The following is a 27,919-nucleotide window of genomic DNA, read 5'->3' as shown; positions in this document are numbered from 1 at the left end:
TCTGTAGGAACTGGACACAGGCAACATACACTCCTCCAGCTGAGCTTCAAGCTTCACATTTCCAGTAAAGAATCTGTATCTTTCCACTCACCTTGCTTTGGTGCTGTTCCTCTATGGTTTGAGACTTGCTGAAGGGTAGCCTCATTTCCTGTGTGATCCTTTGTAAATGGCTCAGCTGCTTGTCCTTCTCTGCTATGGCCATCAGGTACTGCTCCTTCATGCTGCTGCTCTGCTTCTCCCAGGTGGTCTTCTCCTGTCTGCTCAGTATAAAACAAGGGAAATTACAAGGAAGTTACCAGTATCACTTATGATGTCCACCAACCTGAGGCCATCACAGTACAGTGTAAAAGCTACACAGGAAATAAACCTCCTCTTATTTTGCCAGGATAAATAAAATTTGTAAGATGAGTCAAACTTTATGAGATCTGAAGTGTTGATTTGAGGGTCAGATCGAAGGCAAGGGGAAGGGACAGAACTGCAAATTTTTATATCACTCTGGACAAAGATAAGCCACAGACCTCTCCACAAAGAAAATCCCACCCTTCTCATTCAAGCCTCAGGCTTTCTTAAATGGATCTCTGAAATATCTGAAAGCATTTCCCCTGGTTTTCAGAACACAGCATATTTGTCTGACTAGTTTTAGTCCAGTTGCAGAAGACAATTTTACTAGACTTGAATTACAGAGCATAAAAAACAAAAACTAGAAGACATAGAGCAAGTGAAATAAAGGATTAAACAGTCATAAAAAATCCGTATGTTCTAAATGACAATATCAGTGGGATAATAAAGGGTGCTCAGCAGCAGCCTGGAATGGAGAGTACTGTGATCATATACATAAGCTCCAATACAAGAAACAGCCTCAGCTTCCTCTCCAACAGATGATATTGACCACCACTGGATGAAGGAAATAAAAACTAAAAGGTCATTGATCTATTTCCACAGGCATTGACCTCCAAGCTGTTGGGCTACAGTTCCAAGGCAGAAGCTGGACAAGAGGAACAAGTGCCCTGGCCAGGGCAGAGTGCCCCAGTGTCACCCAGCACAGCCCAGCCTGTGGCTCTCAGCATTCCCTCCACCTCTGCCCATATTTGCAACCTCCTCGAGGCAGGGAGCAGACAGACAGCTCACCTGAGCTGCTGGAGCTCCTGCTGGTACACAGCTCCTTCTTGCTTCAGTTGTTCTTGCAGACGAAGCTGTTCATCTGCCTCTTGCTGCCACTGCTGCAGTTGTGCCTTCAAGCGAGAATTCTCAGCAGCTTCCACCCCGACCAGGATGTATTGCTGCTGCAGATTCTCCAGCTCTCTTACCTGGAATTAAAGAGAAACATCAGTGTGTGACAGCTGAGCAAGCATCAGGTTTATTACTTGGAACTATTTAAGAGCATTTCTCACTGTAGTGTCTGGAGCTAAAAAAAGGTCACATTCAGATGACAGAGGAACTAGAAATTTAATCATTAAATACAGGAGTGTACTAAAAACTGCTCAGGAAAACAGCCCTCAGGCAATTCTACTGTTAATGAGGGCAGTGAGTTTTGAGCCCTCCCACAAAGATGTGAAATACATTAACAAAAAGACTCCAGGCTGCAATATTAATTATCTCATTCAGAGGACAACTAAGTAACACAGGAGCTGGTTATCCATAACTCCTGAAGCTGGTATTTACTGTAAACCAGGAAACTGGTAAGTAAAATCCTTTTGGCTCTCCAATTTCAGTCAGGCTGTAATTAGAAATAAGTTGTTGTTACACAGGCACCACTGCAATTGTTTTTGAAGACAAGAAGACATGGCTGTCTCTGGAGACAAGACAGTGCTTAATGAGTGGCAGTGGGACAGAGCTGTCAAAGTCTGTCTTCTGACCAGCAATGAGAACTCTGGAACTTTCTGGGCTGCACTGTCTGTAGAAACACAGACACATCCAGTGTGCAGGCAAGGATGCCAAAAGGAAACTACAATGTCTTGTACCTGTCTTGAAAATCAGCTGCCAAGAGGAGGATGAAACTCAAGCCTTTGTTCTAGTCTCTTTAGAAATCTAAGGCAAATCAAATGAGCTGACAGATGTGAACTAAGCAGGTTAACAGGGACCTTATTTCCACGATTTCATATTTTAAACCAAGCTAACAGAGAAACCATCCTGGGAAGTTAACAATGGAATCAAAGCCTCCATGTCAGAGAAAATAACATAGATGGCCCACACCAGACCACTGGTGTCTGATGGAGCATGCCCACAAATATTAAGGTCATTTGGAGGCAACTCCATTACCTTCAAAAGGTCATGGTGACCCAGGAGATTCCTGAAGACTGGAAAAAAGCAAATGTCATTCCTACCTACAAAAAGGGCAAGAAAGAAAAACTGTGAACCTGCAGTCTGGTCACCCTCATCTCCATCCCTTGGAAAGAGAGGGAGCAACTAATTCTGGAAACCGTTTCCAGATACGTGAAAAAACAGGTTGGCCAGAGAAGCTGTGGAATATTTACCAAAGGAGATATTCAAAACCCAACAGGACATTGTACAGAGCAACTTATTCCAGCCAACCTTGTTTGTGCAGGGTGGCTGGACTACAAGATCTCTAGAAGATCTCCAGAAGACCCTTTGAATCTAAACTATTCTGTGATTTTGTGAAGACAATGATTTATGCATCACATTGCAATTTCCAGATCTAAGCGTGCTGAATTTTAAGACTTAAAGTACCACAGGAGGTTTGGATATTCAAGTAAGAGAGAACATGGACTTACTACTCTGTCTCTGTCACTCTGCAAGGAGGCCAGTGCCTTCTTCAGGCTCTGTACTTCTGAAGAAGTGGTGGAAGTGTTCCCTTCTGCTCGCTGTTTCACTTCTTCAATCTTATGTGTTTTGTCCAATTCATTCAGCAGACGGTCTCTGTCATTCTGCAGGCTTGCCATAGCCTTGGAGAAAGACTTGACTTGGTTGGAAGAGCCTTCCAACTCCAAAGACAAGCGAAGAAGCTCATCATCTTTAGCTCTGAGCTGCAGATTAAGTTTCTCAATCTGGGCCAAGAGACCTCTTTCATCAATAGCCTTCTGTAGTTCTGTCAGCTCACATCTCACCGTATCTCGGTCCCTGGCAGTGGAACATTGCTCCTCTTGTAGCTGAGCCATCTGTTTCTGAAGATTCTGTACTAGACTCTTTTGTTCCTCTAAGTCTGTAGAGTATTTCTGTTTCAAAACACGAAGCTCTTCATTGGCCTGGTCTCGGCTATCCTGAAGAGAGCTCATGGACCTCCCAAAAGACTGAATTTGAGCTCTGAGATCTTTGTTTTCATCTGTGACTGCAAGCAATTTCTGTTCCATTTCCATCAAGTCCCGTGCCAACTCTGCAACCCTCTCTTCTGCTGTCTCGGTCTCGTTCCTCATTATCCCTGCATCGTGATGGAGGTGCTTCAGTTCCTTACGAAGCCTGTCCTCAGCCTCGCCCACTCTCTTGGCTGCATCCCTTTGAACACATTCTAGCTCCCCCTCAAGTTCTGTTACTCTTTTCTGGGAGAGGGAAAGCTCATGATTCAGTTCTTCTACCTCTTTCTCTCGAGCCTTCAGTTCTGCTTGACACTGCACAATGGGACTCCCCTCATGCAATGCTGCCATCTCACTCTGCACCCGGGACAGAGAGGACACCAGAGTTCCAATCTCTTGAGACAAACCGACTTTATCCTCCTTTAAGGTTTCCACGCACTTCCTGAGATCATCCTGAGCACGCTCAGACTCTTTCAGCTGTGTTTCTATGGCTGCCTTCTCATTTTCCAGAGTTTGGATCCGCTGAAGCTGTACTTTGAGAAGCTGTTTCTGTTGGGAGTCCTTTATTGAAATCACTTGGTTAAGGTCTTCTCTGTACCGCACCAACTCCGCGTTCAGCTTGGCGTTCTCAGAGTTGAGGTCATCCATCTGGCTATGGAAACTTCTAATTTCTTCCTTGAGCTTGTTGTTTTCAGCAGCAGCCTCTTGAATTAGCTGGTCTTTTTCCAAGATTATAACAAGGTGGCGTTCCTCAAGCTGCTTGTAGTCCCTCAGTATGCGGTCTCGGTCGTCCTGCAGAGATGACATGGACTTGGTGAAGGAGTCCAGTTGTGCCTTCTGCTGCTTACTTTCTTCTCTGCTTATCTTCATCTTTTCAGTGAGACGATCAAGTTTGTCAAGACATTCGTTCTTCTCATTTTCCAAGGCTTTTTTATCTTCTTCCTCCTTATTTAGCCTACACTCCAACTCTTTCACCTCTTCAGAATGCTGCTGCTGTAATTCAGCCAGAGCAGCCATCACTGCTTCTTCTCTGGCAGACAGCAAACTCATGATCTTTTGATCTTTGGCACTGGTTTCTTCATGCAGCTTATTTGTTAGGTCCTTGGAAGCCTGCAGATCAGCTTCAAGCTGTTCACAGGTGAGTTTAAAATTCTGAATACTGATCTCTTGTTGCTTGACCACAGTACCCAGCTCCTCCCTGGCCAGCTCACATTTGGTAAAGGAATTCTGTAAGTCAGCAAGCTGGTGTCTCAGGCTGCTGATTTCTGACTGCAGTTCCTGCTGTTCATTCTGGGACTTGGTGTACAGTTCCTGAGACCCCTCAAGCTGAGTTAAAAGCTCTTTTTTTTCCTCCTGCAAAATTTCACATGTCTTTTGATGATGCTGAATCTCCTTCCTGCAGTCAGCCTCCCAGTCTTTCTTGTTGCATTCCAGCCTGAAAATGGAATAAATTAAGTTGGTCAAAAATCCACAAAGTATCTCAATATCTAAACCTACACAATGCTGTTCTTATACTAATTTAGAAAAGTTACAGAATTTGTTTTACTTAAAGCAAGCAAGCTGGAAATATCTCTCAATTTAAAATTCAAGATATCTTTTTAAGTTCTGACTGTAGTACTGCCTGAAAGGGGTGGTGCCAGGGGAATATATTCTTAAAAAGTTGTTCATGTCAATACTGAAAAAAATGGAGACACCTAAACACTGAATGTTATCACCTCCTTGTCATTACATTACTTCTCTCGTCATAGTAGCTAACAACAAAAACAATCCCACAGCACCCCACAATGAAATTGCTGATCTGATACCTCTGATGTCCATCTCATACTTCACCATGCAAAGAAAGATACAGCACAGATGTATACACATTTTGATAGGTTTCCATAGCTCCACCTTCCTCTTAAAATTTAATTTTGGGATTAAACTGGTATTATGTACCCCAATGCTCCCTTGACCTCTCAGTGTAAAAACTCAGTGCAAAAGAAACTCTTCAATTAATCTGAAATTTGAAAGACTCTGAATAGCAATGAGATGGTGAGTGCTCATCACAGAGAACAGATCTAACACAGGTATCCTACCAAGAAGGACTATTCTAGAGTGAACACCCTGCACCCTTGTGCAGACAACAAATACAAATTAACCTTTTCCTGATAAACCTCCCCTGACACAGCGTATTTACCTGGATATATGGGTCTGGAGCTCTTCCACACGCATGGTCATGTGTTTAATCTGGTCCTTTAGCACAACACAAGTTTCCTCTTTCGAACGTATTTCTTCTTCCTTCTTTTGAATAGTTTCAGTGAATTTCTTCTCCCATGTTTTTGATTCATCTATCACTCTATCCCTATCATCCTGAAGGGAAGACATGCTCCTGGTGAAAGCTGCAAGCTGGGCTAGTGTTTTGTTTAGACTGCCTTGCAGTTGCTCGGCTTCTTGATCCTTTTTCTTCAAGGAGTCTTGCAGATCACCAACTGTTGTCTCCATATGGTCTTTCTCCCTCTGCAACGTTGCCAGCTTTTCTTCTATGTTTTTTATTTCCTTTGAGTGTTTGTCTTTTTCCTGTTCCAGTCTTCTCTCAAAGTCCTCATCCTTTTTCTTCATTTGAGTTTTAATTTTCTCTTTGTTTGCTTGCAACTCTTCTTTCACTTTGATGCTCTCAGCTAGAACCCTTGCTGCCTCACTCTGAGTGTCATCCAACACTACCCTGCAGAGAGCAAGCTCTGCCTGGGCTTTCTTGGTGTCTTCAAATGCTTTAGCTGAAGTTTCTTTGGCTGCTTCTACCTCTTTCTGAGTCTCACTCTGCAGAAATTCTAGAGCTTTAACAGTTCTTTCTAAACTACTGTTCTTTTCCTGGCTTTTAATACAGTCCTTCTGCAGCTGCTTAATCTCCTGCTGTTTCTGCTTCAGCAGTTCTTGAAGCTCCTTTATATGTGTGCTGCTTTCTCCTCTCCAACTGTATTTTAGCTTTTCTACAAATTCCTTTTGCTCTTCTGAACTTGCTTTGCTTTTCTCCTTTGCCATCTGACTTTTCTCCTCCTCCAGATCGTGCATCATTCTCTGCAAACTCTGAAGCTCATGTTTCAGTTGATCATTTTTGATTTGGAAGTCTGTTGCATCTTGCTGATAGTTTCCAATACTTCCATTAAGTTCTGCCAGCTGATTCATGAGCCTCTCTTCCAAGTCATCCTTTTCAGTTTCTAGAGCATCCTTCAGTGCTGTCATTCTGACCAGGTCATCTTCAGCTTTTCGGACTGTTTGCTCCATCTTTGCCACTGTAGCCTGCAGATCATTTAATTCATGGACTTTCTCTTCCATTTGGTGCTCTAAAGCCCTTTTCTCACCTGCTAAAGTCTCAACACACTTGTGAATGTCACCTAGCTGTTGCTCTGAAGCCCTTCTATTATCTTCCAGCTCCATGATTCGCTTGGTGAGCTCAGCTATTTGCTGTCTGTAGATACCAACATCCTCATAAGGTCTATCACTTTCAAATGCCTCTTGTCCCAGCTCTGCAGCAGGAGGCTCGTGTCTAAGAGTTACATCCACTTGATTTTCAGATCTTTCCATAGGTGATGGTGTGGCAACTGCCTCATTAGTCTCTTCCTCCACTGTCTGGGCAACATACTTATCTACAAGTTCCCTGCTTTCCTTCAGCTTAGACTCTGTTAACTGCAAAAGGCACTTCAAGTCCACAATCTCTTGATTAAGAGATTCCTTTTCAGCCATGACTGTCTCAAGCTGAGTAGAAAGAGACTGACACTCCCTCCTAGAGCTCTCCAGATCTTCCTTCAGGCTGGTGTTCGTAAAGCTCTCTCCAGTCCTGTGTAGCTCTCCATTGGTAAAATGCATTTCTGCTCTAAGCTTCTCATTCTCCTCCTCTAGTTCCAGGATCTTTTGTTGCTTTGATTTTGCAAATTTCCTCATTTTCTCCTTCATTTCATCGATTTCCTGTCCAGCTTCCTGTAGCTGTTTATCTGTTTCCTCTTTTTTTGCTTCTGCCCTTTTTAGCTGAATGCAAATTTCCTGCTTTTCCTGCCTAACAGTTTCCAACACACGCTGAATGCGCTCAGCCTCATTACTCACATTCTCATATGACTGCAGCAGAGTTTCATATTCTCCCTGGAGCTCCTTGTATTTCTCCTGCCACTCAGAACTCTCAGTGGCTTGGAAGGTCTTCAATGATTCCACCTCCTTCTCCAGCTTCTCCTTCTCTAGAGTAACTCTGTCCACAGTAAGGGTAAGGTTTTTACAGCATCCATCAAGATTCTGATTTTCTCTAAGTAGTTTGTTAATTTCTGCAGTAAGTTCTTCTCGCTCTGCAGTGAGGCACGCTAACTTTTCTGTTAAGGTATCTGTTTCTTTAACATGGGCACATATCTGGCTTTCCATATTTGTCAGTTTGACAGAAAGATTGTCAATAGTAATTTTAGCATTAGCCAGTTCTTCTTTTAGAGATTTGCTCTCCTTCAGTGCCTCTTTTCTAGAGATAAGTGCAGCTTGCAACTTTCTCTGCATTTGATTCTTCTGTTTAGCTGCTTCTGCATTGTCCTCTTGCTTCTCCTGAATTTCAAGCATCTCTGTTTGCAGTCGCTTGTTTTGTTCCTCATGTGCCTGAGCCTGAGCTTCCAACTGACTACAGAGTCTTTTGACTGAGTCCTCCTTTTCCAGCAATTGTGCCTGCACATTATTGAGAGCATCACTTTTCTCCTTTAACTGCTGGTTGAGAAATTCCATTTCTTCATCCTTTTGATGCATAAGGATTTTCAAGTCTTCCAGACTGGCCACTCCAGAAATTTTTCTCTGACTCTCCTCCAGTTCTGTCTGAATTGCTCCCTTATCTTCAGCTTGGTCAGAGGTTCTCTTTAGCCCTTCTATCTCTGCAAACAGCTGTGCTATGTGCTGCTGCAAATCTAAGATTAATTCTGATTTGTAAGCAAGTTCCCTTTGCATATGGCTGATGTCACATTCCAATTTCTCTTTCTCAGTCTGCAATTTGTCAAGGCTTTTTTTCAACTCTTCCTCAGAAACATCTGCAACTTCTACAAGCTTATTATTTGTTGTGTCTTCTGGTTCCATGCATGAAGAATCCAACATACCTTGACTCCCAACAACATTCTCTGCTGTTCCTTTGTGCTCCTGGAGTTGTCTGAGCTGAGCCTGGATGCTGTCCTTCTCTTTGCTTTGCTGATCAAATTGTTCTTGCAGGATGTTGTACTCATCTTTCTGCTGTTTCAGCTGTTCTCTGTGATGCCTGTCTTTTTCTTGAGCCTTTTTTATAGTGTCTTTGCGAGATGCCAGAGCTTCTTGAAGTTTTTTTTGAAGCTGTTCTTTTTCTTGTTCAAGAACTGAAATCCTTTCTTTAAAAGCAGACTTTTGTTTTTCTTCCAGATTTGTACCTGCTGAACTATGGTTTTCATTTTCTTCATCACCTTTTGGGCTTTCATTGGTTTCAGTTACTTTGTAGGGATGCTCCACAATTTCATCCGTAATTGAAACGGTGTTTGCCTTATCTTGCAAGCTTTGCCTCATTTCCTCAATCACTGCCTGCAGTTGTGCCTCAGTAGTTTCTTTATCCTTCCGGATGCTCTGCAACTCAGATTCCTTTTCAGAAAGCAGCTGAATTAGATAGTCCTCACTGGGCTGGTGTTCAAGACTCATTTCTTTGCTGATCATGCTTCTCATGTTTTCTTCCCCTGCAGCTGCTGGAGCCACTGAGGTTTCTGATTTCTGTTCTTTACTCAGTTGTTCTAACTCATTCTCCAATCTGGTTACCTTCTTCACAAGCTCCTTCCTGTTCACAAGTGCTGCTTGCAGCTTCCGCTTCGCTTGCTCATTTTCTTTTTTCAGAAGTTCAACTTGATTTACTAATTCCTCCTTTTCTTTACTCACTGCTTCGCTCTCATTCTGCTGCTCAGATGCTCCACATTTCAGACATGTATCTTTTGCCCCTATGTTCTGTTCTTTTTCCTCCTGGGCTTTTAATAACAGACTTGTCTGCTCCTTAAGACTCTTCAGCTCATTTCCTAGAGAAAATTTTTCTTCATTCAGCAGGACCATTTTCTCAGACATGCTGACACTGATCTCTGCCATCTGTTGGTCCTTTTCCAGCAAGGCTTGTTGCAAGCTCTCTATAGACCTGGTGTGCTCAGCAACAAGTTGTTCCAGGCTTGCTGCTTCATGCCCCTTTAAGGCTAACTTGTGGGAAAGTTCTTCCATCTCTGCTGTATTCTTCCTCAAAAGCTGTTCTAGATCAAGTACTTGACATTCCTTTGTCTCAACCTGGCCTCTCAGATCCTTTAGTTGCACGTCCTGGTCAGAAAGCTGAAGTTGTGCTTCATCCAAGTCCTTTTGCAAAGCTTCAATTTTTATATCCTTGGATTTAAATTCATTTTTAAGGCTCTGGATTTGCTCTCTCAGAAGACTGCTTTGACTGTCTGACAGTCTCTGCTTTTCTGAAAGAGCTAGCTCTTCCTTCAGTTGCTTCACTTGCTCCTTCAGTTCTGTTATGGTAGAAAGTTCTTTTGCCTGACACAAGAGCTGATCTTGTTTTTCAGTCAAAACACAAAATGTACTGTCAGGATCCTCTTCTTTTTTTCTGTATTCCTCAGCCAACTGGTTTAGCCTATTTATTTCTGCACATTTTTCTCCTAGCTCTTTCCTAAAGGATTCTTCTGATTTCTGCAGAATTATTTGCAGTTCTGTAATTTGGGTTTGTAACTTTGTTAGTTCTTGAGATTGAGAGGTGCCAGGGCTTCCCTGAGGCTCTTCTTGGAGACTGATTCCACTTTCCTGAAGAAAGCCAATTTGTTGCATTTCTGCTTCTCTCAGTAATGAGTCACTCTGCGTATCTGAAGCCTTCTGCTCTTCCCTCTCCAGACACTGTATCTGTGAAGTCTCTTCTGTTTGACTGCCTATAGAAGTTTGGCCACTGGGGCCCTTGAGCTGGCTTTTCAGAAAAGTTACTTCTTCTTGGGCTTCTTTCAGTTCTAGCAGCAAAATTGACAGCTCTTTCTGTTTCTCTGTGGCAATATATTCTAAAATTCCAGGTGGACAACTTTCCTCAGGAAACTGCTTGCTTCCATTGGTAAAGCCATCTGTTCTTGCCTAGAAGAAAATAGCAGGTATCATTTTTCCTTTGAATCTTGTGATCTGCTCTGCCAAGCTGCAAGTAAAACCTATTGGTCCCAAGTTTGGACACAACTCTGAGCCCTAACGAAAATAAATAAACAAGCAAATATATAAATAAAAAAGGAAAAAGAGATTAGTTTTGATGTTAAGCAATAGACTAAGACATATCAATGATGCAATGATTTAAATAAATTCCTTCCCACCTTGAGATGATTTCTCTTCCATCTTCACTACTTCAAAGGGAGTAACTACAGTATCATAACCTTCCACTGACCACCCGAGTAGAGAAGGTGAGAAGTCATGTGTTTGTCAGTCCATGCCTTGCTGCTCCAGCAGATAAAGAACCTGGAGTCTTCCCAATAACCTCACAAGAATCTTTAACTGCTAGATGCCTTAACTGGGTTTGGTTATCTTCATTACTTGGCCTAAAGCCATGGGTCAGGTGCACAAAGGTAGGAATAGCTGTCCAAGTGTGAAAACTTAGATGTAAGCTATTTAGCAGGACTTTTTATAATGAAGACACTGAAATGGACAATTTCAAATGGACAATCCAGTGTTATTTTCATCAACCTATTTTCAACATTCACTTGTTCCACGTGAGTCGTATGCTAAAAAAACTGGTTTTCCCATTGTCCATAAAGGGGTAGTAGAAAATAGTTCAAATGCTTATATCTGCCCTTGAAAAGACTATGTGTGTAGGTGTGTGTGTATCCTCACTGATATACCAGCCCACAGCTTGACTGCAGGCAGCTGCAAGGTAAGGGTCTGAGTCAAGCAGGTTGAATGACTCAAAATGCTTCTCAGGGTCCAAGTATCAACTTTTACCTTAAAACTTTCAGAGTAATATATAAACTCTCTTATATAGGGGAATGTGTTAGATGAAACACAGCATTAACCTTTTCCCTGCCAACAGGATGGGCCAGCAGAGCAGGCTGCAAAGAGCCAGAACTTGCTCTAAGCTAACAACCAGTTCCACAGCAAATCCTCAGCACAGATACACAGAGGCTGCCATCTCCCTCCCCATGCTGAGCATAAAGCCAAGCAGCAGGTTCCTATTCATGCATTCTTCCCAACAATAGCCTGACTGCACTTGCACCTGCAGCTGGACGGTGCAGGAGCACAAAGAAGGACAGTGCCCATGGGTCTCCCACTCCAGCAGCACACAGCTGCCCCCAGTCAGTCAGCCAGGTGCCCATCAGGGCAGTGGGAACAGACAGGGTTTGAAAGGCATCTTAATAATGACAGCTGAGCCTTTGGAATTTTATTTTCATATACCTGTCTCAGATTAGCCCATAGTTCTGCTGAAAAACTAACTCACAATAGGCAGAAAATAGCACAAATGTGGATTGGGTGAATGAAGGACACAAGAAATCCACACAGCTGGCAAAGGGAAACATAGTCTGTTACAAACACGCAGTGTGAGCTGTATTTGGAAGCTATTTCTGTCTTTCACCATTAATCCAGTTAATTATAACCTTCCAAAGAGGATTGATAAAAAAGACCATGAGAGCTTAGCTGTTTCAAGTCCAGTCCTTGACCTATTTTAGTTTTAGCAGCTTATTTCAGCTGCCTAATCATTACCTGTTCTGCATCTTTTGTGACCATCACAGCTTCCTGCTGAGATTCCTGGAGAACAGGTTGCAAACGTGGTATTTCTGAAACATTAAAACAAAAAGTTTCTTTGAAACTGAAGACTTTGCTTTAGACAGCAACAGGATATTCTTCCAGGAGCTTTTGAGAAAGGACACGTGGCTGCTAATAACACTTATGTGGTGGACAGTTAATAACACTGTAGTGGGATAATGTGGGTTTGGGTTTCTTAGAGGCAACCACACAACCAACATGCTGTTTTAAGCAGCTTTCACAAAAGAAAAATTGGTATCACACAGACACACTGAAAGACAAAGAAGACAGATTCAGTTTTAAGAAACATTTTTATAAAGGAGAGGAAACAAAGAACTATTGTAGCAAAATGTTTCAAATTTCATTTGGAAAAAATAAAGTTCATTAAAGACCTGCATCTCTGAGATCTTGGAACAAAAAAAGAGAAAGATGATGTTCTAAGATTGTAGGAATCTCATTTGTTGGTGTTTATTCCCCCCCAGGATTCTTACAAAGAGGTTCTATCTTGGAATGACAGGAAGCAAAACAAATCTATTTCTCAAAAATTAAGACAGCCAACTGTCGTAGTGCACCACATCCTAAAGGAAACACATGAAGAAGTCCATTGTTTTATAGTATAATTGTGATAGAGCTGTGATATTGCTGCTACAGTCTATGTGACCAGACATTCAAAACCAATGTAATTGTCTGGGGGTTTTTATATATGGTATATATATGGGTCCCTTGCTGTTCCAGCAAAAGTTACCAAAAATACCCCCCAGAAGTACCACCTGCAGATTGTCATCATTTTGTGATGGGGAAAGCTACCACTTCAGCTGTATCTTACTTTGTAGAAACTAATTCTAGAATGATTATTAAGTATATTAAGAATATTAAAATAGGTAAGGTAATCATACAACCTTCTGTCTTCTGTCTTTCCAAGTCTTCTGTGGGTAGGAATGAAGTCTCATTCTGGTCTTCCTGATCTACTATTTTTTCCTGTGAAGTTGATTCATCCTTTTTAAACAGGATGGAAGGGAGAAAGATAAACTTTAATGCCATTTAGAAATACATATTAGTCTTTGATAATTTGGTTAACTTTAAAAAAAAAATTAAAAAATCAACTGCCAACTTTAAATTACTCAAATTGACTTCTACTTCTTTCCAGGTTTCTGCAGTAATAACATGCCTACCCATCAGCTGAGAGAACTAACAAAAGTCTTTCTCAAGCAATGCATGATAAAAAAAGAATTCTAGACATTTAATGTGGCTTCAGTTCCTAAATATACCAGAAAAATTAATGAGAATCATTTGAAAATATCAAACCTGCTGCTCCAGTTCAGAAAGCTGCACTTGTGGCTGGGATTTCAGCTCATCCTGACAGCAGACAAATTCTTCAGGTTTCTGAAGAAGTTCATCTGAAAGAGGGGAAAAAGGGGAGTCAAGGCCTGTTCTTGTCTTTTTTGGCAAACTACGTCCATTTTACACACATGCACAACAGTTTATGAAATCCCTTATCTCTTAGTCACTGCTTCAGCTTTGGGCCATAAAGAAACTGGAAGAAAATAAATTTGAAATAAGAACTTGAGGCAAGATCAATGTCATTAATTCTAACACAGGTCATGAAGAAAATGGCAGTCTGCTTTTCTTGGTTGTTTTACTAATAATTTCAGTAGAAATTCATACTGAAGAATGTGGCACATCTAAAAAAGGCTTACATAAGTTGATGGAAAAAATCCAACAAATCAATAAAATCAACTAAATAATACATCCAACTCAAGAAATCCACAAGCCCCAAAAGACAAGAGGCTGGGACAGTACGCAAGCAAAGCATCATATACACCCTACACTTCTGGCTCTCTTGCAGCTGCCAAAGACAGAATGGTGGGATTGAACTAGAACCCCTTGGTTTGTGGCAGCACCACCACTCCTACGTCCCTGTGTAATTAGAAATTGTTACATCAAGCCATTCTTATGAGTTGCAATAGAAACAAAGCCAAAGAGAAGGCAACCCAGTGATACTCAGGCCCTTAACTCCACCTAACTGCCATGCTTGCTCACCCAGTGGTCTCTGTGCTGTAGCTCCATGTTCCACAGGTGGCACCAAGGGCTGGCCAATGTCCTGTTCCAGCTGCTCCTCCACAGCTCCAAGGACAGCACGGCCACATTGCAGCTCTCGTTCAGCCACCGTGAGACAACTGCGCAGCCGGTTTTTGTCTTCTACCTCCAGCCTGTGTTCCTGTTCGAGGTCTTTATACTTCACCTCTAGTTCAGCTTGTGCTCTTCTTGCCTTCTGCAGCTCTTCTGAGAGATGCTGCACCTCCTCCTGCAAGCTATGGGAATACAGCTTCCTCTCAGCGAGTTCCAGCTCCATCTTCTCCCTGAGATCCTGAAAGGCTCGTCTCTCTGCATCTAGCACATCCCTCATGGAGTTTAGTTCCACTTCCGTCTTCTGGCACTGATCTAGGAGTGTCTGTAAAATGACAGAGGAATTTATTTCTCTCTCAAGTAGTTAAATACCTTGACCAAGAAAAGTACCTGAATTATATTTTCAGATTTTCATTAAATCCTTTCAAAATACCTGAGTAACAGAAGGGAGGAAACAAACATATCAGAAATTTCAATTTTTTAGAAAGAAACTGTCTCACTATTTGGAAATTGCAAAAAAGCAATGCTGAGAGAAATATCTCCTTGCTGTTGTGGTAAAGAAAAGGTAGGCAATTATTTAGAAGAGGGGAATTTAGAGGAAAGTAGCAATAGAACAGTGGCCAGGAGTTCTCTTTTAGAAGAAAGCAAATTTCCCAAAAAGGGGAGGAAGAGCTACAACAAATGAGGGAGAATTCAACAATTACAAAGTAGAATTAAAAAAAAAACAGAGGAAAAGTGTGTATATGAAAGGGCAATGTTGAAATACGAATCTGGAGGTAACAGAGGGCTCCACACACTACCTATTGCTTTAAGAAAGATCTCAGAAGGCTCTGGTCAAACAGAGATTTAAGGTGACCAAGAGACAGAAACAGACCTTATACTTGCCCAAACTCCTGTTGTCAAACTTCTTCCTCCTGGACATACCAAAGAATAGCTGTTTCTGCTCTGATCTGGCCTGGACACTGCAGTCCAGAAACACCGATGCTTCAGCAGCACTGTGTTAGGCACTTCTGCTTTTGGCAAAGGTTTGTGCATTTGGCTTTGAAAGTATAGTGAGCAGTATGGGTATGGACAGATGTAGACCATGTCCACCTGCCCAGAACCTGGATCACTAGAGCTGGCAGCTGCAGCACCCATTGGCTGGCTGTACCTGCTGTAAGCTGAGCACACAGCCCTGCAGCTCTAACACCTGACCCAGGGAGGCGGTCTCAGCTGATTTCATGACGGAAAGCTGGTGCCAAAAAAAACCTGATCTGGTAACTTCTGAGCTACTGACAAAGGCTCCATCCACCACACACACACATACACACACAGAGTAAAGAAATAAAAAGCATGACCAGGTACCTGGTTTTGTTTTTCAGCAGTGTGCAACTCCTGCTGCAGCAGTTCTACCACCTGAGTTTGTCCTAACAGAGCTGCTTCCTGCTCCTTGAGCTTTCTCTGGAGTGTATGCAGGTTCTGTGAGAGAGACAAGGCCATTCCAGCATTGGGGAGACCAATGTAAATTTAGATTCCCAGGTTTCATCAATACACCTTGTTTTTGTAACACAGTTACTTTGATAGCCTGAATTAACTCATTTTTGTTGACAGCTATTCCAGAGCCCTGATGCAGTAGGAGGAACTTATTTTACTTCATGAATAGGGAACTGGAGCACAATAATATTATATTACATGAAAGTTCAATATTCAATAATATTGAACTTTTTTCAACTGTTGTTTCTCTTCAGCTGATAGCAAACCAGCACACTGAAGCTAGGACTCAAAGTCCTAACTAGCATTCCAAAATCTCCAAACAATCAAAACATCTTTCTTCTTATCCCTTCTGAGTTACTTTAATGAGAACTGCTCTTTCAGGGTGTCTTCTGGTAAAAGTCCTTTTCCTTCCTCCTCCCATGATATGATTATTATATCAAAGATACCTGTTGCATCTCCACTTCCGTATCTGACTGGACCACCATCTTGAGCGATTCAGCCTGATGCTGGTGCACATGCTCTTCCAGGAGAGCTTCCTTCTCCTGAATCACTTCCTGCAGGGAACTCAGCTGAAAACATAAGCCACAAAATAAAAACAAACCAACAAGGTTATGAACCTGAGAGACACACAGGCTTGCTTTCAACATGCACCAGCATATTGTGTGTGTGATGGAGCTTTCAGCTTGACAATCCTATACATCATCTTGGTCAAATGGTATTTTTACCTAGTGTCTTTATCCTACTAATGTGTGTATAGCAACTGATAAGATTTCAGATCCCACAAAGAAAAAAAATGTAGCATTTAATCTACAAATAAGCAGAATAATAAAATATATTATTACTATATAATTAACAGTTCATAAAACTTCTGGGCTTTTAATTGTACAGAATGCAGCCCAATTCACAGTTCAAAAGCAAAAACCTTCCACTTAGAGTGTTAAAAAATCTTTCCACAAATAACTTCAACATAAAGCTGTTACATTCTGTGATAAGCAGCAGCCCTGCACATCCACAGCAGAACACAGACAGGTCATGGCACCCTGAAAACTGGAAGAAAAGTCTGCCTCAGCTACTGCAAAGCCCATCACAGAACAGCAAGGGCAGCCAGGGAAGAACCCAAATTCTGACTCAGAGGAAGAGACACCCTAACTAGGCTCTTCCAGAGATTGTTCCCCCCCTCCTCAGAGAGCCATCACTCCCATTGTCCAAGGATGAAAACCATCTCTTACCTGCAGGGCACCTTTTGCACAAGGGTGGTTCTGGCCTGGGGGTAGAGGATGGGGGACAGGAGAAGATTATTTGGGGATCGTGAAAGACTTACACAAAGTTTAGAGGAGAAGCCTAAGGCAGGGACATTGATGGACCTAAGTGATTTGAGGAGGAACAAAACTGAAAAAAAATGTGGTAAGGGAACTGGAGACCAGCTGTGTAAGCATTGTTCTAAGCATTAGTTTAGTCTAAGCAGTAAGGTAGGAAAACAGAGACTGATAAATCGAAAAAAACTTCTGTACCTGTGTTTCATACTTGATTTCAGCATCTTTCAGATTCCCTTTGGCTACAGCCAACTGTTTCTTCAGGTCCCGAACAATCTCCTCTTGCTCCCTGAGCCGCTCTTTCAGTACTTCCTCTCTGTGCCCTTCACTTGTGTTCTCATTTTCCTGACATTGCAAGAGGAAAAAAGTGGGAAGAACAGAAGAAAGTAAACTTATCAGTTTTACTGGTTAATAAATTAAATAAAGTAATTAATTTTTAAAAAATACACTAAAACGCTACATCACTCTTGACTCCTAATCAGATGCTTATTTTTACTACATTGCTTCATTTATTGACTTTACGTTCCTTGTATTTCTTTAAATGAAGTTGTCCTATGTTAAGTAACTATTTTCCCTATTTCTGTGTAGATAGGCACAAGATGCCTTTAATTGGGAAGCATCAAACCACTTGGAAGGGCTAACAGTCCATGACTGCTCACTATATAAACTAAGGCAAATTAGATTATTAAATACATTATTTATTATACGACTACCCTGATTTGTGAGGCATTTTAGCATCACAAATTTCTCTAATATCAGAAACAAAAACATTTTAAAATCAGCTATAGAAGAATAATCTCCATGTTCAAAGGGGAAGACATTCTAGACTACAGAAAACGTCCATGGAAATCTCTTTAGACTACAGGATTAATAGCAATCAACTTATTAGGTACAAGCAAAGGGAACAGAAAAACAATTATCACTTCTACTCCACTCTGAAGCACTTGAATCCTCTGTTTATGACCAAGAAATGTAAACATTACACATAAAACATGCTTTGGCTGCGTCTACTTAGACACCCAACACACTACACCTGCACTCTTCTCTCTGTTTCTCCACCTGGGTGAGGGCAGGTCCCTCATCACCTGTCCCTGAGCAGACAAATATGCTCTACATTCTCATCTCAGCACTTCCAGCTACTGTGAGCACTCAGTGCTGGGTATTTTGTAATAAATATATATACAAATGCATCTCTTCTATTCTATTTGTGGCAGGTATTGGGTCAAATACCATCAATAACACAGGAATTCTACAGAGTATTTATATCTTTTCATTCTGAAAATATTGTGAGGGCTTTTAAAAGTACTGACAAATCAGTGTAACAAGAATAAGAGGTCACTTGTTCCTCAAAAGATGTTTAATGTATAGAGAAGGTCATTGGCAGGAGGCGGAACAGACAAGGAAGCTTCAATTGCACTTAAATTTAGAAACAGGACAGAAGAATAAAGAACAGAAATGCAGGAAGCTCTAAGAAACCAGGGATATACATAACTTATAAGATTGAGGCAGAGGAGTTGCAAGGGGGGAAGACAGGTGGATTAGTTTGCTTACTCGTAATTAGCTTTCAGGATTGATATTTACAGTCGGATTTGGAAAAGCCTCTTACACTGACCATTACACGGAGTGCCTCCACTGAGGACAGCAGCAGCCACAAAGTTCCCAGAGCTCAAGCTTTTAAATATTATGTTTTTCCAAAATGTATAAGCTTTTATATCTGAACATAATTTATCTTTACCCACTTCAAAAGTTTGAGAGGAGCCTCAATTGTTCTGTACGTGAATACTATCTGACAGAGAGAGATAAGCTGGTATTTCCATTATTCTCAAAATAAGAATCTGCTAGAAGTTCAGGAAGTAATAGTACTAATCAGATATTTAAAATATAGCACAGGGCCCACATCATAAGGAAGAAAAAAACAGCCCTTTGCTAATATTCAATACTTCAGCACAACATGCAACGCTAACCTAGAACTTCCACCTTCAAATGGCAGGGTAACTGTGTAGAAAATACCCCCCATTACTCAAGACAGCATCTACTTGAAGAAATAAGTGCAAATAAAGGACTCTGTATCTTCTCAGTAGGTCTAACCTTGTGAGAAAGATGGTAGTGCTTTCTGGGTCAAACACTCACTACTGCAGGTAACTGACCTAACATAATTTCACTCAAACTGTGTTCTAACCCAAACCAAATAAGGCTGTGGTGCATATCATGTCAACCAGAGACTGTCTCAAGCCTTCATGCCTCTAATTAGAAGGCCATTTTTCTTAATGGTTAACTTACATTAATCGATTCACCTGCATTATCCTTTAAGAGTTCTCCTATTTTCTTGATGCTCATACAATTGTGGAATGAAATGACATTTCCTCTCTGACTTTGGTTGACTAAATAACCACCCGCAGTTACTAACATGATAGGGGAACAGAAAGACTCTTGCTAGTCTCAGAATTTATCTTTTCTGATTCCAAGTACGTAGAACGTGACAACACTCCACACGAGGCCTTGCCACTCTCAGTAGAATACCAAGAACAGAATGTAAAAAAGGCCTCTAAAATCTAAATTGCACCAATTAACTGATGATCAGTTTGTTTTCATTTTGCCTTGTTCAATTTTGCCTTGTTGAATTCTGAAGCAAGAACACTGACCAGTCCTGAACAGCAAGTCTACACAAAGCGATGTAACAGCACATGGATGTTACACATACATGCTGCATACAGACAAGCTAAAAAGGAGCCTCAGCACCAGGACAGCAATGTCAATGACACAGCTGGACAGACCCTGGGGTCTACACTGGCCCCTGCAGCCAAGGAATGCTGTTCATGGCCTTGTAGTATATGGCGTCACGACATTAGAAATACTTGATCGTGCACTGGGTACATTTTGCTTTACTTTTCTCTTATGTCAGTCCCTGAGATCATCCAATTCCTCATGTATGAAACCAGATGGTGCTTTGCATTGAGAAAGAGTCTCAGGCTGGTACAGAAGCACATTTCTATGATATTATGATGCTCTCAATCAAAAACAAGTCATAGAACTGATCTTCACTTCATTAGCAATTGCCTCTCATCTGACAGCTCTCATATGCACCTTTTATTGTTTCCCGTAATATTTTTTCAATATCGGAAATAACTTTTATGTGGCCTGGTTTAATGAACATCACCTGATGTCTGGAAACCATTTTGGACTTCTATCCCACTTCTCTTCCATAATATAATCAACTTTTTAAAGAAAACATTGTTCTGCTGATCACATAGTCAAGTTTTCACAAATTACCAGCTCCAATGGTAGCTTCTAGTTAGTAGCTAATTGCCTCTTTAATGTCTTCATAGAGAACATTTTTCCCTCATCATAAAACTTTTTCATGCCTCAGGAAGTTACATGACTGGAAAACATATATATTTATTTTTTTATATTTAAGTTACTGCCTTCCAGTTTCCACGATCTCCTCACCTCTTTGCTCTTGTACTCCAGCTAACCTTTCCTGTACAGACAAGACAGGTAACATTTTGAAACTCATAGCTCAGATGGACACGGTTTCTGCAGGAAAGAGTTTGGCTACAATGGATTACCAAAGTTATGCAAAGGGAAACTAGCCCCTGCCCTTGAGGAGATCAAGGTGAGCACTCCAAGGGCATCTGCAGTACAAGGAAGCTGGACAGATAGGCTTCCTACAGCACAAGCAGACATCCTTGTTGGAACTGTGAAAATCCTGCTAACAAGACAAATAGGCCCTGCTGGCTCACTGTGACCTGAAACATCAGGCAGTACCAGGTTATCGATAGAAGCTACATCTTTTAAGCAGTCCCGTTCTCCCAACCTTGGGATACTCCTGCTCATCTGCTAAGGTCTGCGTAGGCAGTGCTGATCCTTTCTGCGTTAGCTCCTCGATGCGTTTGTTCAGAGAGGCCAGTTTGGCTTTGGCTTGAAGTTTAAGTTTCATCAGCTTCGCATCCGCAGCCTCTCGCTCCTTCTGTAAGACAAGGACACAAACTGACTGCACCTCAGACTCCAGCGCTGTTACCCAAGAAGCACCACTTTGAAAAAGCTACACAGCTTGTCAGTCTGTCACATTCTGTTTAACCCTGCCTCCCCAGTAACAGCACTACTTAAAACACATCTGTTCTGGAACACTACACGTACCAAAATTGTAGCCTCTACCTGAGCACCTCCTTTCAAGGGACAAAGCACTCAGGGACTTCACCCAGCAGTGAACACAAACTCAGTTCTAAGGGACTGCATATAGCTGAGGAAGTCAAACCATCTCAAGTAAATGCCCTCCCATCATACCTCACCACAGGCAACACGTACCTTTGGGAACATGTCATAAAACCTTTGGACTAGTGGATGAGAGCAGCACAGGCTACTCTGTGTCAAACACCCTGGAGCGGGGAAAGAACAACCTCACACGGTATTAGTATTTATTAGAGTCACTGGGAATCCACACAGGCCTCAAAGAGCTCTGAGATGAAATGCTGTCTAACTTGGATGTAAATGTAACTTATCCAGTCTAGACTAAATTAACCCAATCAAACAGAAAATATCCTGCATCTCTAGGGTTAGGGTCTGTTCTTCAAATTCCAATAATTCTCTGGAATTGATGCCTTTCATCATGCAGGTATCTCATGTTCAAAAGAAACCAGAGACTGGCTTGCACAGAAAACTGAAGCAGCATTTTACTCTTGGTCCCAGGAGAAAGAAATGGTACCTTAAATACAGTTTCTTTTTCCTGGAGCAGGGCATCCTTTTCTCGAATCAAATCCTTCAGTTGAACAACCAGCTTTTCTGTTTGGGCTAGGCGCTCCAACAGCTCCTCAGGAGCCTCCTCCATGCTTTGTGTTTCTGACTGCAAAGTTTCTACCTGAAACAACAAAATGAGTGTTCTGAAGGAAAAAAAAAACAAACTACAAACAGCCTGCAGCAGAGCATCCACGTGATATTTTCAGCTTCAGTCCTCAATGCTGCACTCTGATCCCTGCAGGCATTTCATGGAGCCTGTAGAAATACACCATTAGATGAAACCAGGAAGAAAAGCTCAGAGAACTTGCAAGCCAACACACAAAGAGTACCTTGCTGAACACCATACGAACAAATCTGAAATGAGAGGTACCCTCACACACTATCCACTGTCTCAATACCAAAGGGCAGCACAGAGATGAAGGTTTCCACTGTCACCCAACCAAGCAGAGCTTCTCTTCCTGCTACACACAATCACTAGTATTCTTAAAAGTCTTTCTTCACCCTAATTCTAGTTTGTTTCCTAGGATCACCTTGATATGTGGAAACAGGAGATTCTGGTCTGCCCAACAGAAATGCTGACTTAAGAGGTGAGAAGTAGAAGAAAAGCAGAGTGGAATGACAGATCAGTCTAGTTCTCATCAAGGAAGAATCAGGAGACAGTTCTCACAGCAGTCTGACGAACCATGCTCCACAAACCAATTGTCAATAACATCTGAAAGTCTTTAGACAACACTGTACTTACAGCAATAGATGGTTCAGTAACTGCATCGCCATCCTCCCCAGACAGCTCTTGTAAAACAGTACTTGCTAAACCTGACAAACGGCTCAGCATCTTGAGCCTAAAACAAAACCAAGAGTCAGAATACAGTTTCCAGAGTCAATGCTATGAAGAATAAGCTCCCTTATGCTGATCTCTAATTTTACAGCAGCTGGTGAACAGGTTTGTAGGGAATTTGTCTCCTCTGCCAAGAGAGAAAAGCCAAAGTAAAACCTCAGGAAAAAGAAATGGTCACATTAATAGGAGCAGTTGGGCCCTCTGAACATTAAAGCAGAGGATGTGCTGGTGTCAAGACACATGAAAATTCCTTCACTGCTCGACATTTATGATTGAAAAATGCATTTTGTAACAGATGCCAAGTCATCCTCATAGTTCCTTCTTCATCTTTTTTAACAATGACATTATAGAACTATGACCTGCTCAGTTTACTGAAAAGAAGGGTGGTTGTTGAATGAAGTAATTTCTCTACACGGCCTGTAACATAAAATCAGCTTTCTGCTAATAAGCAGTGGAAATAATGGACTGAGCCTTGATGTTTGCTAAACAGAAAGAAGTGTCACATTAGAGTGATGATGAGACCTCTGCATGTCACATACAGAACCTCAACACAGAGGAATAGTCTGGAGAGGACATATATTCCCTGGCTGCTGCTTAGCACACCTTCTTTCCTTTCCTTGGAATTCAGGAGCCAAACTAATCCAGGAAGTGGAAGTGAAAAACAAAAAAACATGCAACAGTACCAGCCAGCAACATATAACTTCTCATTTTGGGGAGAGCAGTAAATTAAATTCTTCATTATTAACTGAAATGATGGGATGCATTCCACCTCACCGAATTCACCAAATTCAAAGGAGACTTTGATAAACCAACGTACAGAGTTGCCAACCAGGAGGATAACAACAGGCTGGAGAAACAGATGGATAGAAACATTGTGAAGCTCAGGAAAGTTAGAAGCCTATGCCTGAAATGGGAAAAGCATGAGTAGCAACTGGTTGTACAATTGTGTTGCAGAAGACAACCTCAAAGTGCTGGTGGCCCAGCCCACAGCAAAAGTCAGGTGTACACTGAGCTGTATTGGCAGGACTGCAAGCAGCAGGTTGAAAAAAGCAACTATTCCTCTTGATTCACATCTATAAGAGTACATTTGAAGTAGAAGGCCCACTTTCAAAACAGTGACTCAAATACAGCAGAGAGCCCCCAGGATGACTGGGGTTTGCATTACAAGGCACGTGGAGAGTATAAGAACGCTGGGCTTGCTCAGCCCTGAGAACAGCAGGCAAGGAGCCTGATACAACTGCTCTCCTCCCTACAACCATCCATAAGGGAGCTAACACAGAGTCACACACCTCTTACAAGGTCCACATCAGATGGACATGAGCGGAGGACACAAGTCCCAGCATAAGCAATTCCAGTCAGAGAGAAAATGCACAGGGAGGATGTTAAATGCTGTATTAGGCTCATAGCAATCTGATCTGATTTTTGACCAAATGAACTCCCAAAATCCCTTAAGAATCACAGAATCATCATTCTAGTGTTCTATAAATAGAAGTCACAGGTGACATCTGACACGTCTGAACAGAAAGGCCACAGAACTGTCCATGCCTGTAAGTGGCAAAATAATTTGTAAAATTAAAGAAGTTCCAGTAGTGCAAGCTGAAACTAGGCAAACTAACACTACCTGTAAGATCAAGTTAACATTGTCGAAATTATCTCCATCAAGTGGAATCTTTTAATATGATGTCTCTGCCTCACTAGAAGCAGAGAAGCTCCTGAAGCTGGCTACACAGATCCACTAATTCCTGACCTCCCTTGTCTTACTAAGAAAATCTTTGGTCTTAGATTGCCACTTAAACGTGTGAAAATAATGACACTGGAGAGGAGCAGTGTACTACTTCTCTGTAGAAGTCAACTGTTTTTGCAGAAGTAGAAAACATGACAATGCACATTAGAGCATCAACAAAAGAGCATGTGAATACTAACCTGCTTCGTTCTCTAAGGAGCTCATGGGTCTGCTGATTCAGTAGAAAGGTTTCCAAGGTAGAGCAGTCACACACAGGTCTTTCTTGCCATTCCTTTTTATCTCTTGAGTACTGTCAGGATGCATGAACCAAGACTTTTGATGGAGAGAGAAGTGAAAAAGAAAAAAAAAAAAAAGAAGAGGAAAATAAATTATCCAATAATAAAGAAATAAGCCCATCCTTCATCCTACCCAGTAACACTCCAGGACTGTTAGTCAGTCACTTTCAATAAGCACGAAAAGTGACAAGTCTGCTCTGTTTATGTACACAGATTTGCAGACATGCCCTGGTTTCTCACACTGCATAGCGTGAGCCTAGTCTCTTCAGCTGATGGAATAAAATGCTCAAGCAGCAGTCAGTGCTCAAGCAGCAGTAAGTGCAGCAAAAAGACATGCAGCAAGAGGCCAGGCCTCAGACAGGCCCCTCCAAAAAGCTCAAGGGGATGCAGCTCCTCCAGAAGCACAGTCAGAATGCCAGGATTCACATTCTGCAACAACTCAACAGTCAGCGAAACAAGTCCTGGTGCTCTGCTCACTTCTCAGCTGGCCCTAGGTGAGACTAATGGAATTCCAGAATAGCACAGCTTCACAGTTCCTGCTAGGGAGATTTCACCTGACAACATCAACTGCTCACCAAGGCCATAATATGAGATACTCATTTAGAGACCTGGCATGTCTGGAATCCATTGAAAAAAATTATAAAGTATTTATAGTTCTGTAAAACATCACTCCCACAATGCCCCAACGAGGAATCAAACCTGCTGTCTTGGCTGTAGTACAGCCATCCAAATGCAAGAATGCCTCTAATTGTCTCCAAATACTTGAAGAGGATGGATTTGATCTGCCAACTGAGCATTCAGCCACAGCTTCTTAAAGTCACAAATGCAAAATATGTGACTGGGACCGACAGAACCAACAGATTATTATAGATAATTATTAGAATATATAGATAAGTATTAGAAGCGGTATTAGGAATATGAAAATGAAGTAGAACCTAGCATCTGCACGGGCCTGTAGCACATGCTACAGGCATTACAATTTCAAGCATGCATACCTGGATTGAGAAAATATTCCTTGGCCTTTGTCCAGGTTGGCCACATTAACCTGATACTGCACTCAAGCTAATAAGCCTTGCTAAGTTTGACTCACAGTTGGTCTCCTTAAAAACACAGAGGAACCATCTGCAGCTATCTGCACAGATGTGGACTTTAATAACCTAAACTCAGGTCTTACAGATTCATGTCTTTTGAATTCATTTTTAATTTATACTCTCAGGTCAGCCACTTATGGAAAGGGATGTGAAAGGGGAACAAAAAGTGATTCTACAATTCTATTAACAGCAACAGGTTTGCTGTCTGTGTAGAGGAAACAGGGAAAACACAGGCCTAGGTAGGCCACAGCTCTTGACAGCATCCCTTGAAACACATCCCTGGAAAGCAGCACTGCAGAGAGAGGCTGGGGATTGTGGTGGACAACTGATCTAAGCCATCAATGCACTCTCATGATAAAGGCCAGCAGCAGCATCCTGGGCGGCATTAGGAGTGTTGTCAGGAGGAACATGATCCTTCCTCTCTCTGCTGGGCACTAGTGAGGCCACGTCTGGGCTGACAAGGATAGAGGCTTCACAACCTCCCTGGACAACCTGTGGCAGTGCTCAGCACCTGTGTCTCAGTTCACGTTCACAATCTCTCATCCTTTCACCAGACACCACTGGAAAGAACCTGGCTCTGCTTTCTTTGAACCTTCCCTGAGAACAAATCCAGGAACAAGCATAACATGGCTTTAAATTCTGTCCCAAAGCCAACAGCCTGCAGAGAGGGTGGTGGCTGTACTGTGCCTTAGCCTCGAGGACTTGTGGCAGGAATATCCTGGTGTTATACAATGCCAACCAGTTCCCTCACAAACACAAAAGGCCAGAGGTTATTCTGTGTTCCACTGCCTCACCCCAACAAAGCAAACAGTGCTCTCAGAGACAAGACTGGTGCTCTCCCAGGCTCACGCTGCCATACGGATTCCCACCTCTGTAATGAACAGCAGAACACAAGGAACCTCGCTGCGCTCAGGATGTGGGCCAGGATCCTCTACATTGTCTGCCTTTGCTCAGCATTCCTGTGACTAATGAACTTTTGCTGGGGAGACTACTTTGAACACTGGAACTACCAGCAGTGATCTGGAGAAGGCTCCTTTCTTCTGAAATACACATCCCTGATCCAAACAGTCTAAGCCTACTGCTAGTCTGCACAGTCTGCAGTAAGCAGGGCATTTTTTTTCCTAGGTATCAGCCACAGCAAAGAAAGACTTGACAATATTTTTCCCTAATTTATTCTAAGTTTATTATACCTCAGTGAAGTTAATTCCTTGCATTTCCCTTCACTTAAAATCAAACACGCATTAAAAGCTCTGCTGCTGTACACAAGCCCTGGCCCAAACTTATCACAGAGGGGTTCCAAGAGAAACCAGGAGGGACGGGGAGCACTGGAGCGCTCTGTGGGGCAGCGCCCACGGGCCCCAGCAGCCCCACAGATTTACCGCATGCCTCCGGCGGGCCCCGCAGAGTGCGAACCTCGCCCGGCCGGGCTGCGCTCCCGGTACCTGGGGCCACGGCCGGCAGCGTCCCACCGGCGCGGGGAAACTGGGCCGGGCGGCACAGCCCGGAGCGAGGAGAGCGGTCCTCCCCGGCCCATTGCCCCTCACGGCTCGGGCCCCAGGGAGCTGCGGGTGGCAGAGTCCGCGGTCCGCACAGGGAGGGCGGACAGCGCCGAGGGCGGGAGAGAGGCACTGACCTGCAGCATGGCAGGGTGGTCAACACCGAGGGGCGGCTCTAACCTGCCGAGGAGCCCCCGCCGACCCCACTGCCGCCGAACCGCTCCCACCGCGCCACCTCAGCACCGGAACGCGCCGCCGCCACTTCCGCCTCCGGCGCGGCCCCGCCCCCGGCGCGGAAAAGCCAATCAGCTGCGGAGGTTGAAAGATAGACGTGACGGCCAAGCAATCGCGACGGAGCAGCTGCCTCGGCGCCATGGTTGTCCTGCAACATGGCACAAAGTGACCAATCCCGAGGACAGTTTGGGCTCCCACCCACTAACAAGGCAGCAACCAATCAATTGTGGCGTTTCGAGCCGGGAAGACGTTATTGGTGAGACGGAGGCTCGGATGGGCGGGGCCGCGTGGGGGGCGGGGCCGAGCGGGGGCGGGGCCGAGCAGGGGGGCGGGCCGCTAGGGGGCGGGGCCCTGGAGGGGGCGGGGCTCCCTCTCATTCCCTGACGGGCCGCGGCCGAATTGGGGCCCGGTGGTTCGGCCGAACGTCCCTTCAAGGATGATCCAGTCACACCCCCTTGCCATAGGCACGTCCCACTAGGCTGGGTTGCTTCAAGCCCCGTCCAACCCGGCTTTGAGAGCTTCCGAAGATGTCCAATCCAAGCCTGCGCTCGTGCACATCAACACTGTTGTCCCTTGCTCCGGCACTACAGCTCTTGGCATAAAA

At 43.0% G+C, this 27,919-nt stretch overlaps 1 protein-coding gene across 2 annotated transcripts in view; it reads right to left on the bottom strand.

The window, feature by feature from the left end:
* GOLGB1 (golgin B1) overlaps window positions 1–27,342 on the bottom strand; it is a 34,290-nt gene extending 6,948 nt beyond the window's left edge. Inside the window, exons 1-16 of one of the 2 annotated variants that reach the window (XM_033057467.1) lie at window positions 27,219–27,342; window positions 24,399–24,531; window positions 22,383–22,479; window positions 21,609–21,761; window positions 20,721–20,873; window positions 17,105–17,251; window positions 16,040–16,162; window positions 15,465–15,578; window positions 14,034–14,445; window positions 13,299–13,390; window positions 12,893–12,989; window positions 11,952–12,025; window positions 5,425–10,346; window positions 2,733–4,683; window positions 1,129–1,307; window positions 92–257 (exon numbers count right to left, since the gene is read on the bottom strand). In XM_033057467.1, coding sequence (XP_032913358.1) covers window positions 92–257; window positions 1,129–1,307; window positions 2,733–4,683; window positions 5,425–10,346; window positions 11,952–12,025; window positions 12,893–12,989; window positions 13,299–13,390; window positions 14,034–14,445; window positions 15,465–15,578; window positions 16,040–16,162; window positions 17,105–17,251; window positions 20,721–20,873; window positions 21,609–21,761; window positions 22,383–22,472 — 8,673 coding nt within the window. In that variant the 5' untranslated portion in view covers window positions 22,473–22,479; window positions 24,399–24,531; window positions 27,219–27,342. The remainder of the gene's footprint in view (window positions 1–91; window positions 258–1,128; window positions 1,308–2,732; window positions 4,684–5,424; window positions 10,347–11,951; window positions 12,026–12,892; window positions 12,990–13,298; window positions 13,391–14,033; window positions 14,446–15,464; window positions 15,579–16,039; window positions 16,163–17,104; window positions 17,252–20,720; window positions 20,874–21,608; window positions 21,762–22,382; window positions 22,480–24,398; window positions 24,532–27,218) is intronic. The other variant, XM_033057468.1, reaches the window with a different exon arrangement.
* Between the last annotated feature and the right edge of the window lie 577 nt (window positions 27,343–27,919).

Source organism: Catharus ustulatus, chromosome 4 (assembly GCF_009819885.2).
Source record: "Catharus ustulatus isolate bCatUst1 chromosome 4, bCatUst1.pri.v2, whole genome shotgun sequence".
Taxonomy (NCBI): Eukaryota; Metazoa; Chordata; class Aves; order Passeriformes; family Turdidae; genus Catharus; species Catharus ustulatus.
The sequence above is the reverse complement of the archived record's forward strand: the minus strand, read 5'-3'. Positions and strand labels throughout refer to the sequence as shown.